The 15,903-nt window shown below is 43.1% G+C and overlaps 1 protein-coding gene across 1 annotated transcript in view; it reads right to left on the bottom strand.

Annotated features, from left to right (window-relative positions):
- AHI1 (Abelson helper integration site 1) overlaps positions 1 to 15,903 on the bottom strand; it is a 665,760-nt gene that overhangs the window by 303,816 nt on the left and 346,041 nt on the right. The window contains exon 16 of the mRNA XM_086925781.1: positions 6,736 to 6,866. Within this exon, the coding sequence (XP_086781907.1) occupies positions 6,736 to 6,866 (131 nt within the window). The remainder of the gene's footprint in view (positions 1 to 6,735; positions 6,867 to 15,903) is intronic.

Below are 15,903 nucleotides of genomic sequence, written 5' to 3'. Positions count from 1 at the left end.
ATATTCACTTAAAAAACCAAATGTTAAAGGGTCGTTATAGTTAGGCTCAGATTTTACTCATACAAACGCAGTGAAATTCAGCAGTTATAGTTACCTGAGCTAGACTTAGAACTCATGCCCCCACAATGAACTGCTTATGACCGGTGAAATAGATTGTGAACGGTAATACTATTGCCAGCTTACTCTACAGTCAAGCAACCTTCCCTGAAAAAACATAGGTGGTGTAGGTAAAAGTGTATATGTGGTATATAGTGTGAAGGTGACATAGGGTGTAGTTGTAGAGTATGATAGATACTTGTGTACATTGTTTGTTGTGTCTAGTATTTGGTGTCAGTATAGTAGGCAGTGTTGAGGTTCTCTTTAGGAAATAGGTGGTTGTGTACTGTGTAGGGGTCCCAGAGTTTGCAGGTTCCGTTGTAGTGCGTATGGTGATAGGGACTTTAAAAGCTATGGAGGGGGGTGATAATCTTGTCACTAACATCCGCCCATCCTCCAAGACTTATCTTTGATTGACTGTTACGGTGCCAATGCACTACCGGTGCCTATAGCCCATCGTCCCTCTGCAGTGTGAGTGAACTATCTCAGCCTTGCCACAATACCTTTAGTACCCACTATCTATCCAGCTCTTATTGTACCCTACAATTGATCATTCGTTCCCGCCCCCATTTGTACTAATACCTTTGTCTTCTCTCTTATTTTCACCTGTTCTGGTGACTCCGCCCCCTTGTCTTGGTACCATGCCAGCCTGTCTGGTTGTTATTGTCCCCGTCTACAGTGTGCAGCTTTCAGTAACTGGTCCTATTGTCTTTACCGGATCACCTTCGCCAGTCTTGAAGATCAGCACACTGGTTTATTTCCAGCCTGAAAGGCTTAATGTCAACATAATTAAATCTACTGTGTTTGCTAATGGTCACATCTGCAATGATGCAAAGGGAGTTGAGTGATAGCAACCACCACATAAAATAGATAACATTATTTACAATTGGCAATGGATGGGGCCAGAGATGGAGACCCAAGTAATGAGTACTTCCCCACATAACCATCATTCTCGAACATAAAAATACAGCATATCCCCGTGTATATAAGCTTTTATTTGGACTATAGATGTGTACCTGCATATATGTAATGCTTTATTTAAACTTGTATAATAATTATGTTTTAAATATATAGATATTGACTAGTTCTGCTTAACAACTATACATATTACTTATGGTTATATTATTCTATGTTTAACATGTATATAAGTGACTGCATAAATAAGTAAATCATTTATCATAACTATTATCTAAACAATTAATAAAAACAAATAAATTAACTTGAAACTTGAAAGTCTGAGTTGATTAAATACAACTTAAATCTGTATATTTTACCATCTTTATACATATATACCTTCTGCGTTCTTGTATATTTTTTATATTATATATATTTATATTTATTTCTTTGCTTCTAATTCAGCATCTCCAATGCACTACCCAATATCTCACCCTCTCGTAATATATCCTCTACCTCCACTCTGACTCATCTCAAACCTCATTCTACTACTCTCTCCAATGCACGATCCTATTTCTCACCCTATAACTCTCTCAATAAATCCTCTACCTTCCCTCTCTGATTCATCTCAAAGCTCATTATACTACTCTTTCCAATGCACTACTCTATTTCTCACAATATACCTCTCTCTATATGTCCTCTACCTCTGCTCTCTCATTCTAAACCAATTTCTACTACTATGATCCCCAACACAATCCTTTCTAGACTCTTCCCTACTCTACCCCTCCTTGTATCATCTCATACTTCTTTTACAATACAGATCTCCTCAACTAGCCTTTGTAAACCCTTCTCTCTGCCCCTTCCCTCTCCTCCCCTTTACTCATCCAAAACCTCCTCCTACTGCTATGAACTCAAAAAACAAAATAAACTTTCTGGACCCTTTCTTTTTCTATCCCTCCACTATCCTTTTCAATCCAAATAACAGACTAACATGTGACCGCTCAAATTAATATCATATTTTCTTAAGCTAATCCTCTTTTGGGTTCCAGAGTGGTGTCCTACCCACTGAAAAGCACTTAAACACCTCATCAGGAATAGAAACTGCTATATAAATGCAAACCCTTTCCTCTTCTATCCCCCACTATCCTTATTTAATACAAATAATAAACTCACATGTCCACCACTAAAATTAGTTTAATGTTTCCCCATATTAATCCACCCATCATTTTTTGGGGTTTCAGAGTAGCATGCTACTCGCCGAAAAAGTGCTTCAATGCCTTGTCTGGGGTATAAGCGCTATATAAATGTAATTACAATTATATAACTCATGACATGGTAAGGAACATCATTGATGACATCTCAAATGACATCACTGTTGACATCATCCACACAACCACTCACATACCCATTCACAGACTCATATCAGTACTCCCACTCCCACTCATTCCTCCATAGAGGCACGCACACACCTAGTCACTCACTTATGCAGCCACACACAAAACCATTCACTCACTCATACAACTAGTCATTCTCCCACACAGCTTCTCACATAGCCACACACTCACCCGTACAGCTACTTATAAACCCATTTATTTACCCACACAGTCACTCACACATTCACTCACTCATCGATACAGCCTCTCAACACAGACACTCACATTTACCCACACAGTCACTCACTCACCCATACAGCCTCTCAACACAGACACTCACTCACCCATAAAAACACGCACACACTCAATCACAAACCCACACAACCACTTACATACTCATTCTAGCATCCATAAAAGCACTCACATATTCGCTCACTCACCCATACAGCCAGTCACACAGACACTTACTCTCCAATACAAATTCAGAAGTTATAGTTACCTGAGGTAACTATAACTTAGGCCCCAGCAATGCACTGCCTATGGTCTCACAGCCCCTAGAACATCTCATTCACTCACTCCTTCACACCACTTACATATCCATTCACAGACCCATACCGGCACTTATACACCCACTCACTGATCCATAGAGCCATTCGCACATCCACTAACTCATACAGCCACTCACTCGTTTTGTATAAAGAAAATCTGAGCCGAATTAGAACGCCCCTGTGACGTTTTTTTTCTCAGTACATTTCTGAGGTTTGTTTAATTCAATCTACTAACTATTACATCCCTGTAACCATTGTTTTTATTAGTGAATTTCTACGTTTACATTTTTAAAAATGTTCTAACTGTAACCAGTAAACTTTCAGAGTAGGTGTGTGAGTGGCTGTATAGGTCTGTGAGTGGATGCGTGACTGGCTGTATTGGTCTGTGAGTGGATTTGTTGCTGGCTGTTTGGGTCTGTGAGTCGGTGTGAGTGCCTGTGTGGGTCTGTGAGTAGTGCTATGGGTGTGTGAGTGCCTTTGTGGGTCTGTGAGTGGCACTATGGGTCTGTTAGAGGGTGTCTGAGTGGATGTATGAGTGCCTCTGTTTGTCTGTGAGTGGGTGTACGAGTGCCTGGGTGTGTCTGTGAGTAGTGCTATGGGTGTGTGAGTGGCTGTGTGGTTGTGTGAGTGGCTGTGTGGTTGTGTGAGTGGCTGTGTGGGTGTGTGAGTGGCTGTGTGGGTGTGTGAGTGGTTGTGTGGGGGTATGAGTGGTTGTGTGGGTGCCTGCGTGAGGATGTGAGTGGGTGTATGAGTGCCTGTGAAGGGCTGTGAGTGGATGTACAAATGCCTGTGAGGTTCTGTGACTGGGTGTACTGCGGGTCTTTGAGTGGGTGTGTGAGTGCCTGTGTGTGTCTGTGAGTGGGTGTGTAAGTGGTGCTATGGATTTTGGGCATTTGCATATGTTGGGTATTTAAAAGGGAGAACAATGGACTCTGCTCTCATCAGGAGATGACAAGAAAGAAACCGCTTGTCACAGTCACTACAGATCAGATTGCACTCCATTAGATCAAAATGCATTCTCCTCCATTAATGAATTCAGATTGTTTTTCAACGTGGAATACAAGAGGAAACATTTGATTTGCTTTCGCCAAGCCCAAACAGTTATGAATGTTTGTGTATTACTGAAGTGGAGCTTCTGATGAAGCACCTGCTATATTTATATTTGAAGTACTTCCCGCTGAGGTTTGATTTCTGTGAAATGCGCACCAAGGCCAGGATTGAACATAATTTTTTCAAAAAAGATTCCCCAGTTTTCCCGGAAACGTATACCAACCGGAAGTAATTTCATCTGGTTATTTATTAAGTGTTACCTCGTTGGGTAAATGTCATGTACCACAGCAGCGTAAAGAACCCTGGAGAAATATCTCCAGTGACCTTGTGTGCATATCATTTCAATAATGTGATTGTTCTTCAAGCCTCTTCATCCATAAATCTGTGTTAACGTGAATCCTAATCAAGAGAAAATTAAGAGATTACAAAGAGGTGAATCTCAACCAAACAGGGGTACATCCTCTTGACTAAATAAAGTAAGTGCTTCTTTGTGTGGTGGAGACGTCCTTGTATTCCTCAGCATCAATAACGCGTCACTATAATCGGCTGGAAACATGTACAGGGGCCTTTTGTTAAGCTGTCTATCAACGTGGGAAAAGGCGAGAAGACCTTAACATACTTCTAAAGAAAATGGGGATGGTCCCCTCCCCGGTGCAATTTTGGCCCGGGGACCCTACCCTTCCCCCCGGGACCAACCACACTTCAATGGGGGCCACACGGTCTCCCTCCCTGGAAGCTTTCGGCCCTGGGGACCCTCATCCCCCTGGGGTCCAGCCACAATTCACTGGAGAGGAGGGTCCCAATGCCCCCCTCCCCAGCAGATTTTGGCTCCCGGGACATCATCCCACATGGCCCAGACACGTCTTTGTAGGTGCCCTGGCCCCACCCAGGGCTCCAGTTTGCATGTTGGGGTCAGCGGGGGAAGACCCCAGCAGAACCTACCACCTGCCCACCTCCTGCGGGAGCCGGTACTGCACTCCCACACAGGGAGCTGCTGGAAATGCAGCTCTCTGCATGCAAGAGCAATACTTTCCTCTCTTTCCCTGTCCACGTCTGCGGGCAGGTAAAGAGATAAAACATCCGCTGTCACAGCTCCTGCCAAGCAAAAGCAAACAGCTATCTCCCAATGGTGGGCACATCAGGAGATAGCAGGAGCTGGCCCTGGAGGGGTGGGGGGGGCCGTTGAAGTGACATATATGGTTACATGCCCCCTCCTTTATTCTGCATGGGCCAGCACAGGGGAGGTGGCGGTCCCCGGAGCCGTATATGGCCCAGGAGGGGAATGCACGGCACCCCTCCTTTTAATAAACTAACGGCCCCTGGGAGGTGATGGTCCCCGGGGCATGGGGGGTCCACAAGGACCCCATATAAATTTTTGTTTATAGCCCTGGGGAGGTGTTGGTCCCTGGTGCCAGGGATGAGGTGGCGGGGCGCGCACTCCCTCCTAAGATTGTAAAAGCCCTGGAGAGGGGGTGGTCCCGGGCAGTTATTAAGTCCTTGGAAGTGGACTACGTGTGCCCCTTCCAATTTTTTACACAAAGGCTGCATGCCCCTGTGATCTGGCCCACACAAAGGCTACAATTATAAAAAGAGCGGGCGACCACCCATGTTTTTTTTTTTAATTCACTGCAATATTCACGAATATTTGTCAAATTTCTCTGGTAAACAAAATCAAACTAACAATATTTTACTTATCACACAAATGGGTTTTAGAAAATACCTTTCTGTTGTGCAAGGTGGTTTGATTTCACAGCTTTCTGTCAGGCAGGAATTAGTTCACGCTACAGGCACACACTGCACAGTGCCTTCATTTACTTTTTCAAAGCATTACTCTAATAAACCAATCACTGCTATGCCACAAACTTTGCCTACGTGGCCACCATGATGATCTTAGTTCAGTCTTAGATTATTTTTACATAAATAAGGATTACACCCCCACACTAAACATCAGAACATAACCTCCCCCAAAAACTTTTGTCATGAGGTTTGAAAATGATGTGTCCTGGCATCAACCTAATTTACAGACCTACCTAGCCATGGTACATTTCCTCAAGAACTGGGAGGTTTAGAGATAACATAACATGTATTTGTAAAGCGCACGTTCACCCGTAGGCATCTTGGAGCTGAATAACAGATGTTTATTGTTACCCAACTCAATGGTATTAATTTTATCGACCTCAGATGGATGAAAGGCTGAGTGGACCCTCCGGGATTCAAACCTGTGACCATGAGGTCGAACACACGCCCCTGCAGTGGATGCATTAGTCCACTGAGCCACCAGACCTGGCACAGCATTATATTACGCAGACAATTTGATATTGTGTGACATCAAAAGCAGGCTAATTCACTGATAAATAACAAAAGCAAAAGTCAGATTTTGGCACCTGGGCATGCTACATAAAGGAAGAAATGGTTCTTGGGAAGTGCACGTTGGAGGGCGCACCCTTATAAACATTTAGGTGTTCACTTTAATGGGTAGCTTAGCTGGAAAACACTGATATTCTGCACATTCCCATTTCCATTCCATTTACTCAACATGTTCAACATCTGAAAGTGTAAAGGAATTCGATCACAGACTAGCAAAATCAACTTGGTTAGCTCTCTGGGAAGGTTTGCCTTCAGACCGCAGTTCTGAAAACATATAGTTGTAAAGAAATCAGAGGGCACATACATTTTTCTTAACCATGATTATCAAAGCAAATTCCAGCAATTCAATTGGTGTACTAGTGGTGTAGAATGCTATCCTCAGAAAGTTACTTAGAGGATTCTCTCACCTGTTTCAGTGTTCCAAACATAGGCCATCCCATCTTCACTTCCAGAGAAGAGAAATGTCCCACATGGTGTTAAAGCACTATGGATCTTCTCTCTGTAATTTGTTGCACCAACGTATTTCTTTGTTGCCAATCTGGGAATACATGGAGTATTACTTACTTTTTCCATATGCACTCATTTGAGCTCCGTAAAGCAACACAACATATATGCAAATTGCCAGAAGTTTTTTTTCCTATTAAACTCCAAATGTAAGTAAATGGCATTGATGTTGTCCAATCACCAAGTAAATTAATCTTGGATGCAGATCCATTCTCATCAAATCATTTTTTTAATTAAACAAATTACTAAAGTACCATTCACAGAAGTGACATTGTCATATGGCCCCTCATTCCCAGAAGGCTCATGAGGTAAACTTGCAAACGTTTTAGAAATATTAGATGTAGACAGGAGGCAAACACATTTCTACTCGAGCCTCTACCGATAAAGGGAGTGGCCTGAATCATGGAGAAGATACATTAACATTATTCCTACAGGCAGCAATTAATATCAATCACCTGACAGCAATAATGCATTGCCCCTATAAAAGGGTGGATACAAATCATTTGAGCAATAAACTGTAAGCCCATTTTTGTAATTGCAAATAGACATATCACATTAAATAAACATATTTCCTTTCTGAAGGCAGGAAAAACAGTGATGTTGGTCACAACATGGATTAGTTACTTACCTGTAATCCTAGTTCTCATCCAAGGATATACTCATCAAAGTCATAATCTATGAATAATCCCCGCCCATGTGAGGGATCCCGGAGCATATAGAAAATACATTTATATACATATATATGCATATGTGAAAACATATACATAACATACATTGCATAACTGCTATTTGAATGTGATGTTACTTCATGTTCTATATGCTCTGTTGCTCGTCCGCGAGACTCTGGATATGGGCTTGCTACTCTATTCATAGAATATGACTATTGATGAGTATCCCCTGGATAAAAATTCTAGTTCTCATCCAAGGATATACTCATCAAAGTCATAGTCTATGAATAATCCCCGCCCATGTGCGGGATCTCAGAGCATATAGAAAATACATTTATATACATATATATGCATATGTGAAAACATATACATAACATACATTGCATAACTGCTATTTGAATGTGATGTTACTTCATGTTCTATATGCTCTGTTGCTCGTCCGCGAGACTCTGGATATGGGCTTGCTACTCTATTCATAGAATATGACTATTTATGAGTATCCCCTGGATAAAAAGGATTAGTTACTTACCTGTAATCCTAGTTCTCATCCAGGGGTATACTCATCAAAGTCATAAGCAACCTACCCACCTCCCCGGACAAGCATTCTCTTGAAGTTATTGTTTATTGATTGCAGATCTACACGGGTGCGTATGCACCGTCAAAATAAACTGACCTAACTGCCACCTGTGGTGCATCATTGGAGCAAGGGGTCACCTGCAGGTCTTAAAGGCACGGTACCCCTACTCTAATGCCTTAAAGGCAAGGTGACAATTTTTATTTGTTCCTTAGTACCTCGCTGCACCCTACAGGCAATTGCCTGCAATTTCAAGCTTTCTCTATGGCAATAAAGCATTGTTTCTTGGCAATTGTTACTGCTTCCTCTTTTCCTTATGGGTTGGGAAGGTATAGGCACCACAATGCAAGCCTATGTAATTTCAGCATTTTTGCCATGTTGGAAACATTTTAGGCTGCATGTATATGTTTTCACATATGCATAAATATATATGTATATATATGTATTTTCTATATGCTCCGGGATCCCGCACATGGTCGAGGATTATTTATAGATTATGACTATTGATGAGTATCTCCTGGATGAGAACCTAGGTTTCTAAACTATTAAGTCCCTCATTACAAGTTGGGCATAATATGGTGGGGACTCACCACGTGTGAAAATATTATTACCCCATAGTGAAATATTTGCCAAAGATGATAAATATCTCTTATTGTGAGTTTAACAGGAAAATGAGGCTGGACACGCGGGTTTGGTTCTTAACACACTGAATTTTGCATGTTTGGAATTGATTTTCTAGGTCTTTTACCCTTAATACATTTCGGAATGTTTGACAAGCCTGAATCTATCTGAGGAAAGCTGCAAGGGTGTGATACTTCTTACACAACTCGTTATTCCTATCCCTCTGCAAACATGAATTTGCAGAGGGCTCAGGATTTTGCTATTAACTTGTAATGAGGGCCACAGACATAGGAAGAGAAGCAGTTCAATAGTAAAACAATATCAAAAAGCTTTATTGGACAGGGAATCATAAAAGCACATACAAATACAAAATAAATAGAACATAAACAAAACACAGAATAAAACAGTATTAAATTCCATTTGGTTATTGTCGAATAAGAAAGGCTAGTTAAAATTCATATGTGATACAGTTAAGATTAATTCATAAAATAAAGACAGCATTAATATCAATAGGCAGAGTAAGTAGCTAGCAGCAGATGGCAATAAAGTACGTGTACGAATGATCCAGGCCCACCTTAAAAATGTGGCTACAGCAATAGCAATATGGGGGGAGCTATCTGATCCTAGTATCCTTAGTGCTTCCATATGCCTCAAAGTGCCCAAGGAAGAGCAAATAGGTCTCAACCATTTGTGTAGTGGGGCAACATATAGGTGGCATACAAAAAATAAATGGGCTATAGACTCTACCATGTCTGAACAATTATGACATTTTTCATCTAGAGAGGGCGCCCATTTATCAGTCAAAGCTTTAATTGGTAGGGTACCGACCCTAAATTGAAAATACAATTTCCCATCAGGGGGGCTCTCAATTATGTCCCAGTATGCTTCACAGGACGGCCAAGATTTATGATCTAAAAAACGGCCTGTCAGGTTAGTATTCATACCGGACTGGTAAGATGATAACAGGACCATTTCCCAGTATTTTTCTTTCAATTGTTTTTTGTAGGGAAGGTTGCTGTATCCGGTTCATCCCATAGTAGCCTTAAATCCAGCTTTATCAATAGAGACCTAAGCTCTTTTAGCCACTGGATTTTATGAAAGCGATCTGCCAAAATCACATCCTTCAAACCCTGGACATAGTGTGTTAAGTTCAGGGGTGGTCCAGATTTGCCTCCAGTATAAAAGTGGACATAGCCTGGCTATATCTACCACATTTCTTCTGCCTAGATCTAATAAGAGCGGACCATAGGTGTGCTCTGGGGAACGCCAACAAGACTACGTAGGAATTTATTCTCAGCTTTTGCAAGATAACTCAAGTTATAAAATCCCCATAACTCTGCTCCGTAAAGGGCAGAGCTTATCACTTTGGTGTTATATGTCTCCAAGACTGGAATAATTGGTTTAGTGAAAGAGGATTTATGTTTAGAGGATAAAATACCTACAAGCTGGTGGAATTTTAAGATGGCCATATCATGTGGCTTTTCCATCCCAAGTTACTCTGGAGCAAAATACCTAGGTAGGTGAAAGCATCCACCTGTTCTAAAGGAGTGTCGTCCAGGAGGATCCTACCTTTGAAGGGTTTATGCTGATTCAGGGCCATAAACTTAGTTTTTGTCGTATTAATCTCAAGCCCACGCAGATGGCAAAATTCCCCAAAGGCGTTGACAGCCTTCTGCAGGCCACTCAGGGTCCTGGAGACAATCAAGGTGTCGTCCGCAAACAAGAGGATAGGTACACGAATCCTAGCTATGACAGGGGCATCAGTAGGGGATCTGGAAAGATGGTCCACTATTCCATTATTGTATAAGGAAAACAAGGTGGGGGCCAAAACACAGCCCTGCCGAACACCACATTCGACAGGGAATGAATAGGTGACCTCACCCTGTGTCTCCATCCGATCCTAGCAAAATTGCTCTCATGTAAGCGGACGATGAGGTTCAATAACTCAGGGGCCATCCACAATTCAGCAAGGACTCTCCAGAGTTTACAACGAGGGACCAAACAGAAAGCCGATTTCAAGTCATCAAATACTGAGTAAAGAGTCCCTTTAGACAAGACCACATTCATCCAATAAATTGTAATGAAGCAAAAGACTTGGTCTATGGAACTAGTGCAAGAGCGAAAGCCCGCTTGAAATGGGGATAGTATATTATGTTCCTCTACCCACGACTGTATTTTATTTTGGACTAAACGACCCATAAGTTTTTGTGCTGAATCTATTAGGCTGATGGGCCTGCAGTTACTGGGGGGGATTTGTCTCCCTTTTTAAAAACAGGGATTTTTATTTTATTGTATTTATTTTCTTGTATAGCGCTGGAAGTCAACCCTCGAAAGGGTATCTCCGTGCTTACGCTTTACCAAAGAAACAAGACCTAGTGCTAGACGGTAGAGTGAAGGGGGGAAGATCCTAACTGGTGACAAATAAAAAAGTTTTCAGGGACTTCTTGAAGGATGGAAAATTGGTAGTATTTTTGAGAGCAGGGGGCAATGAGTTCCATAGCATGGGGCCTTTGTAGGACAGGGCTCTCCCTCCCTGCCTAGCTTTTTTTATCCTTGGAACCTGAAGTTGTTGCAGACTGCTGGAGCGCAGGGTCCGACTGGGTTTGTAGGGCCTAAATATTTCTTTTAAATATTTAGGTCCATTGCCAAACAGACATCTGTGAATAGTGCAACAGATTTTGAATTTTACACGCTGTCTAATTGGCAGCCAGTGGAGTTTTGTCAAGAGGGGTAGTGAGGCAGGCCCTGGCTGGGCGTTGAGAACTAGTCTCGCAGCAGTGTCTGGACCACCTGTAATCTCTGCAGTTGTTCTTCGTTTGCCGAGATCAGCAGGCCATTACAGTAGTCCAGTCTGCTTATAACCAAGGCCTGGACGAGGGTCTTCCTATAAGAATCTGATAGGAATGGGAAGACACGTCGCAGCCGTCCAATGACCCGGAAGCAAGAACCTGCTACTTGATTTGTGTGCTCTTTGAACAAAAGTGTTTCGTCTAGACGCACACCAAGATTTTTGACAGTCTGTTTGGGGCTTGGTGTTGGTCCTAAATCCGGGGGCCACCAATCCGGGGACCATAAAAGTGTGGCCTCCCCAAACAGCATTACTTCAGTCTTGCCTACATTACACTGGAAGCGATTAGTGGCCATCCAGCTAGATATTGCCCTCATTCCGTCCGCAAAAGATTTTTGTGTTGCGGGCGTTAGGGTTTTAAAAGGGAACAAAAGATGAGTGTCGTCAGCGTACGACACAGGGGTGAACCCATGAGATCTTACTATATCTGCCAAGGGGGCCACATACATGTTGAAGAGTGTGGGGCTTAGGCATGAGCCCTGTGGCACTCCCTTGGTGAGCTCCCTTGAGATAGAGTGATGGCAGCCCAATCTGCCCTCTTTTTGACGATCCGAAAGAAAGCTTTCCAACCAGGAGAGAGCCACACCTTCTATTCCTCTCTCCCTCAGGCGATCAAGAAGTATCTCATGAGACACAGTGTCAAAGGCAGCGGATAAATCTAACAGCACTAGAATCATTGAGTCTCCTCCATCCAGTGACATCTTAATGTTATCTGTCACTGAAAGGAGGGCAGTTTCTGTGCTGTGATTGGGCCTAAATCCGGACTGAGAAAAATCTAGGCCCTCCGCTGCCTCGATATATTTGGACAGGTGAATGTTAACATGTCTCTCGGTCAACTTACTGAGGAAGGGTAGGAGGAAGATAGGTCGAAGGTTGGAAAGATCGGTCCATGGAATTGCTGTGTTCTTTCGGATTGGGTTCACCACTGCTTTTTTCCATTCTGTGGGCACATATCCTTCCCTAAGAGAATGGTTGATCAATGTTTGAATATGGGGCCTAAGCAGATTTTGCAGGGAAGCAGTTATTTTAGCTGATAGAAAATCATCTGGGGATCCAGATTTTATATGGCTCATAAGGGAAGCGAGGTCTGAGTCATTAACTGCTGGGAATGTCGCAAGTGTAGTTTTACTCCAATTAGACAGGATGGGAGGAGAGAGAGAGTTATTACTGTTTTGGTTGGGAGCCTGTAAAATTTTGTCGTAGATCAGGTTGATTTTATTATCAAAGAACAAGGAGATTTTGTCGCATAATTGTTGGGAAAAGTCATCAGGGCTTTCACATGCGGTAGGTTTTACAAACTCCTGGAGAATTTTAAATAATTCCTTAGATCGATTACCCGCTTCTGCAAGTTGATGAGAGAGACTGTTCTTCCGAGCATGTTTAATGTATTTATAATATTTAGCCTGGGCCTCATAATGTGCTTTCTTGTTCTCTTCGGTTCGCGTTTTTCTCCATTTCTTCTCTATCCCCCTACATTTTTGTTTTTCTATTCTAAGCTCCTCAGTATACCATATTTCCTGTTTGGTGGCAAGGTATTGTTTATGTAGCTTTAGAGGTGCTATTTTGTCAATTGCTTTTTTAAGAGAGTTGTTAAGTTTGGTCAGAGCGGTCTCTATACTATCTGTCTCTGTGGGAATGGGCTGTTTCCATTCCTTTTGCAATTCCTCTACGGTGACTTTATGCCACTGTTGACGCCAGACAGGTGGAAGGGAATTTTTATGAGAGGGCTTGTCCGCCTTCGATATTGAAAATTCCATGATGAAGTGGTCGGACCAAATTATTTGCACCGGGGAAATTGGTGAATAACAGGTCAAGAAGATGACCTCCTATATGAATGGGTTCATGGTTTTGATGAGTAAGACCGATGGAGGATAATTCAGAAACCAGGGAGATTGTTTCCGGAAGTGTAGGATTATCGACGTGAACATTAAAATAGCCAAGAAGGAGAAAATCTTCCTTTGCTTTAAAATGTGGGGCCAAGAGTTCCAGTAGTGCAAGGGAGAAGACTGTAGAGGGCCCTGGGGGCGATAGACTAAGGCTCCTTTCCAGAATCTATTTGTAGCATAATGCATTTTGAAGATTATTATCTCAAGGAGAGGGTTGTGCTTCTGTTCTAATATTGTGATCTTCAGATGTTCTTTATGCATGATGGCTAAGCCACCTCCTATTTTCTCTGGGCGGTCAAAATGGGCAAACATATAACCCAGAGGAACCCCCACGGGGATAGCAGGGACCGTATGGGGTTTCAACCAAGTTTCCGTTAGGAAGCATAGGTCGGATTGTGTGGTGTGTGTGAGAAGGTGGCCTGATATGCAGTGGTCACTATTCTAGTGAACACTATGTATCAGTCCAGCAACCCTTATTGATGATTGGTTGTAAGTCAACCTTATAGACTGATTTGCATATAGCCAGGTTCTGAGCTGGGATGGGGCAGTGAGATCAATAACGGTGATGGATCAAGCCCTGATCTTTGGACTGGGTAAGAGTGGCCTGCTCAATTCAGACACTCTGTTCATCACCACCCCCTTTTGTAAATCGATTTTGGCCACTATAGGTGTGGCAGGGTATACTCAGACATGAGTCCCTTTCTCACTGCTCCATCAGGATTCAAGCAAGCCGGGCCGACGAGGCTGAAATGCCAGAAACCGGTCCCCGGTAGCTTGTCTCCTTTCTGGTAAAGAATTGGCTTGGTAGTTTAGTCTGCCCTGTTCCCATGATGCACTGGGCCAGGGACAGACTGATTTGCATATAGCCAGGTTCTGAGCTGGGATGGGGCAGTGAGATAAATAACGGTGATGGATCAAGCCCTGATCTTTGGACTGGGTAAGAGTGGTCTGCTCAATTCAGACACTCTGTTCATCACCACCCCCTTTTGTAAATCGATTTTGGCCACTATAGGTGTGGCAGGGTATACTCAGACATGAGTCCCTTTCTCACTGCTCCATCAGGATTCAAGCAAGCCGGGCCGACGAGGCTGAAATGCCAGAAACCGGTCCCCGGTAGCTTGTCTCCTTTCTGGTAAAGAATTGGCTTGGTAGTTTAGTCTGCCCTGTTCCCATGATGCACTGGGCCAGGGACAGACTGATTTGCATATAGCCAGGTTCTGAGCTGGGATGGGGCAGTGAGATAAATAACGGTGATGGATCAAGCCCTGATCTTTGGACTGGGTAAGAGTGGTCTGCTCAATTCAGACACTCTGTTCATCACCACCCCCTTTTGTAAATCGATTTTGGCCACTATAGGTGTGGCAGGGTATACTCAGACATGAGTCCCTTTCTCACTGCTCCATCAGGATTCAAGCAAGCCGGGCCGACGAGGCTGAAATGCCAGAAACCGGTCCCCGGTAGCTTGTCTCCTTTCTGGTAAAGAATTGGCTTGGTAGTTTAGTCTGCCCTGTTCCCATGATGCACTGGGCCAGGGACAGACTGATTTGCATATAGCCAGGTTCTGAGCTGGGATGGGGCAGTGAGATAAATAACGGTGATGGATCAAGCCCTGATCTTTGGACTGGGTAAGAGTGGTCTGCTCAATTCAGACACTCTGTTCATCACCACCCCCTTTTGTAAATCGATTTTGGCCACTATAGGTGTGGCAGGGTATACTCAGACATGAGTCCCTTTCTCACTGCTCCATCAGGATTCAAGCAAGCCGGGCCGACGAGGCTGAAATGCCAGAAACCGGTCCCCGGTAGCTTGTCTCCTTTCTGGTAAAGAATTGGCTTGGTAGTTTAGTCTGCCCTGTTCCCATGATGCACTGGGCCAGGGACAGACTGATTTGCATATAGCCAGGTTCTGAGCTGGGATGGGGCAGTGAGATAAATAACGGTGATGGATCAAGCCCTGATCTTTGGACTGGGTAAGAGTGGTCTGCTCAATTCAGACACTCTGTTCATCAACACCCCCTTTTGTAAATCACTATTCTAGTGAACACTATGTATCAGTCCAGCAACCCTTATTGATGATTGGTTGTAAGTCAACCTTATAGACCAGCTATCCTAGTAGCATGGATACGAGCAGTCTAAGGCTAAAGACTCGAGAGGGCGTGTTAAGCCAGCTGTTATACCACACATATACCCCTTGAATACCAAGTGAAAGGACACCACACAAGTGTTATGAAAATAAACAAGATATTTATTAAGAATCACAACAGCCCTGTACTCTTTATGAGGACAGGGTACTAAGCACAAAACAAAACCCTTACGAAAATACTTAAGTTAGCACAGTATATACAAATGCCCGAGGGGCACGGAAAACCATATACTCTGAAAGTGGAATGCGAAATTACTAGCAGGTAAGTACAGTACTAATAGGCTTTGGAATCGCTAGATCTTGACTATAGAATCTTCAGATTACTTCTAGGA

This window comes from Lissotriton vulgaris, chromosome 6 (assembly GCF_964263255.1).
Source record: "Lissotriton vulgaris chromosome 6, aLisVul1.2, whole genome shotgun sequence".
Classification (NCBI taxonomy): Eukaryota; Metazoa; Chordata; class Amphibia; order Caudata; family Salamandridae; genus Lissotriton; species Lissotriton vulgaris.
This window is presented reverse-complemented; position numbering and strand designations above follow the sequence as displayed.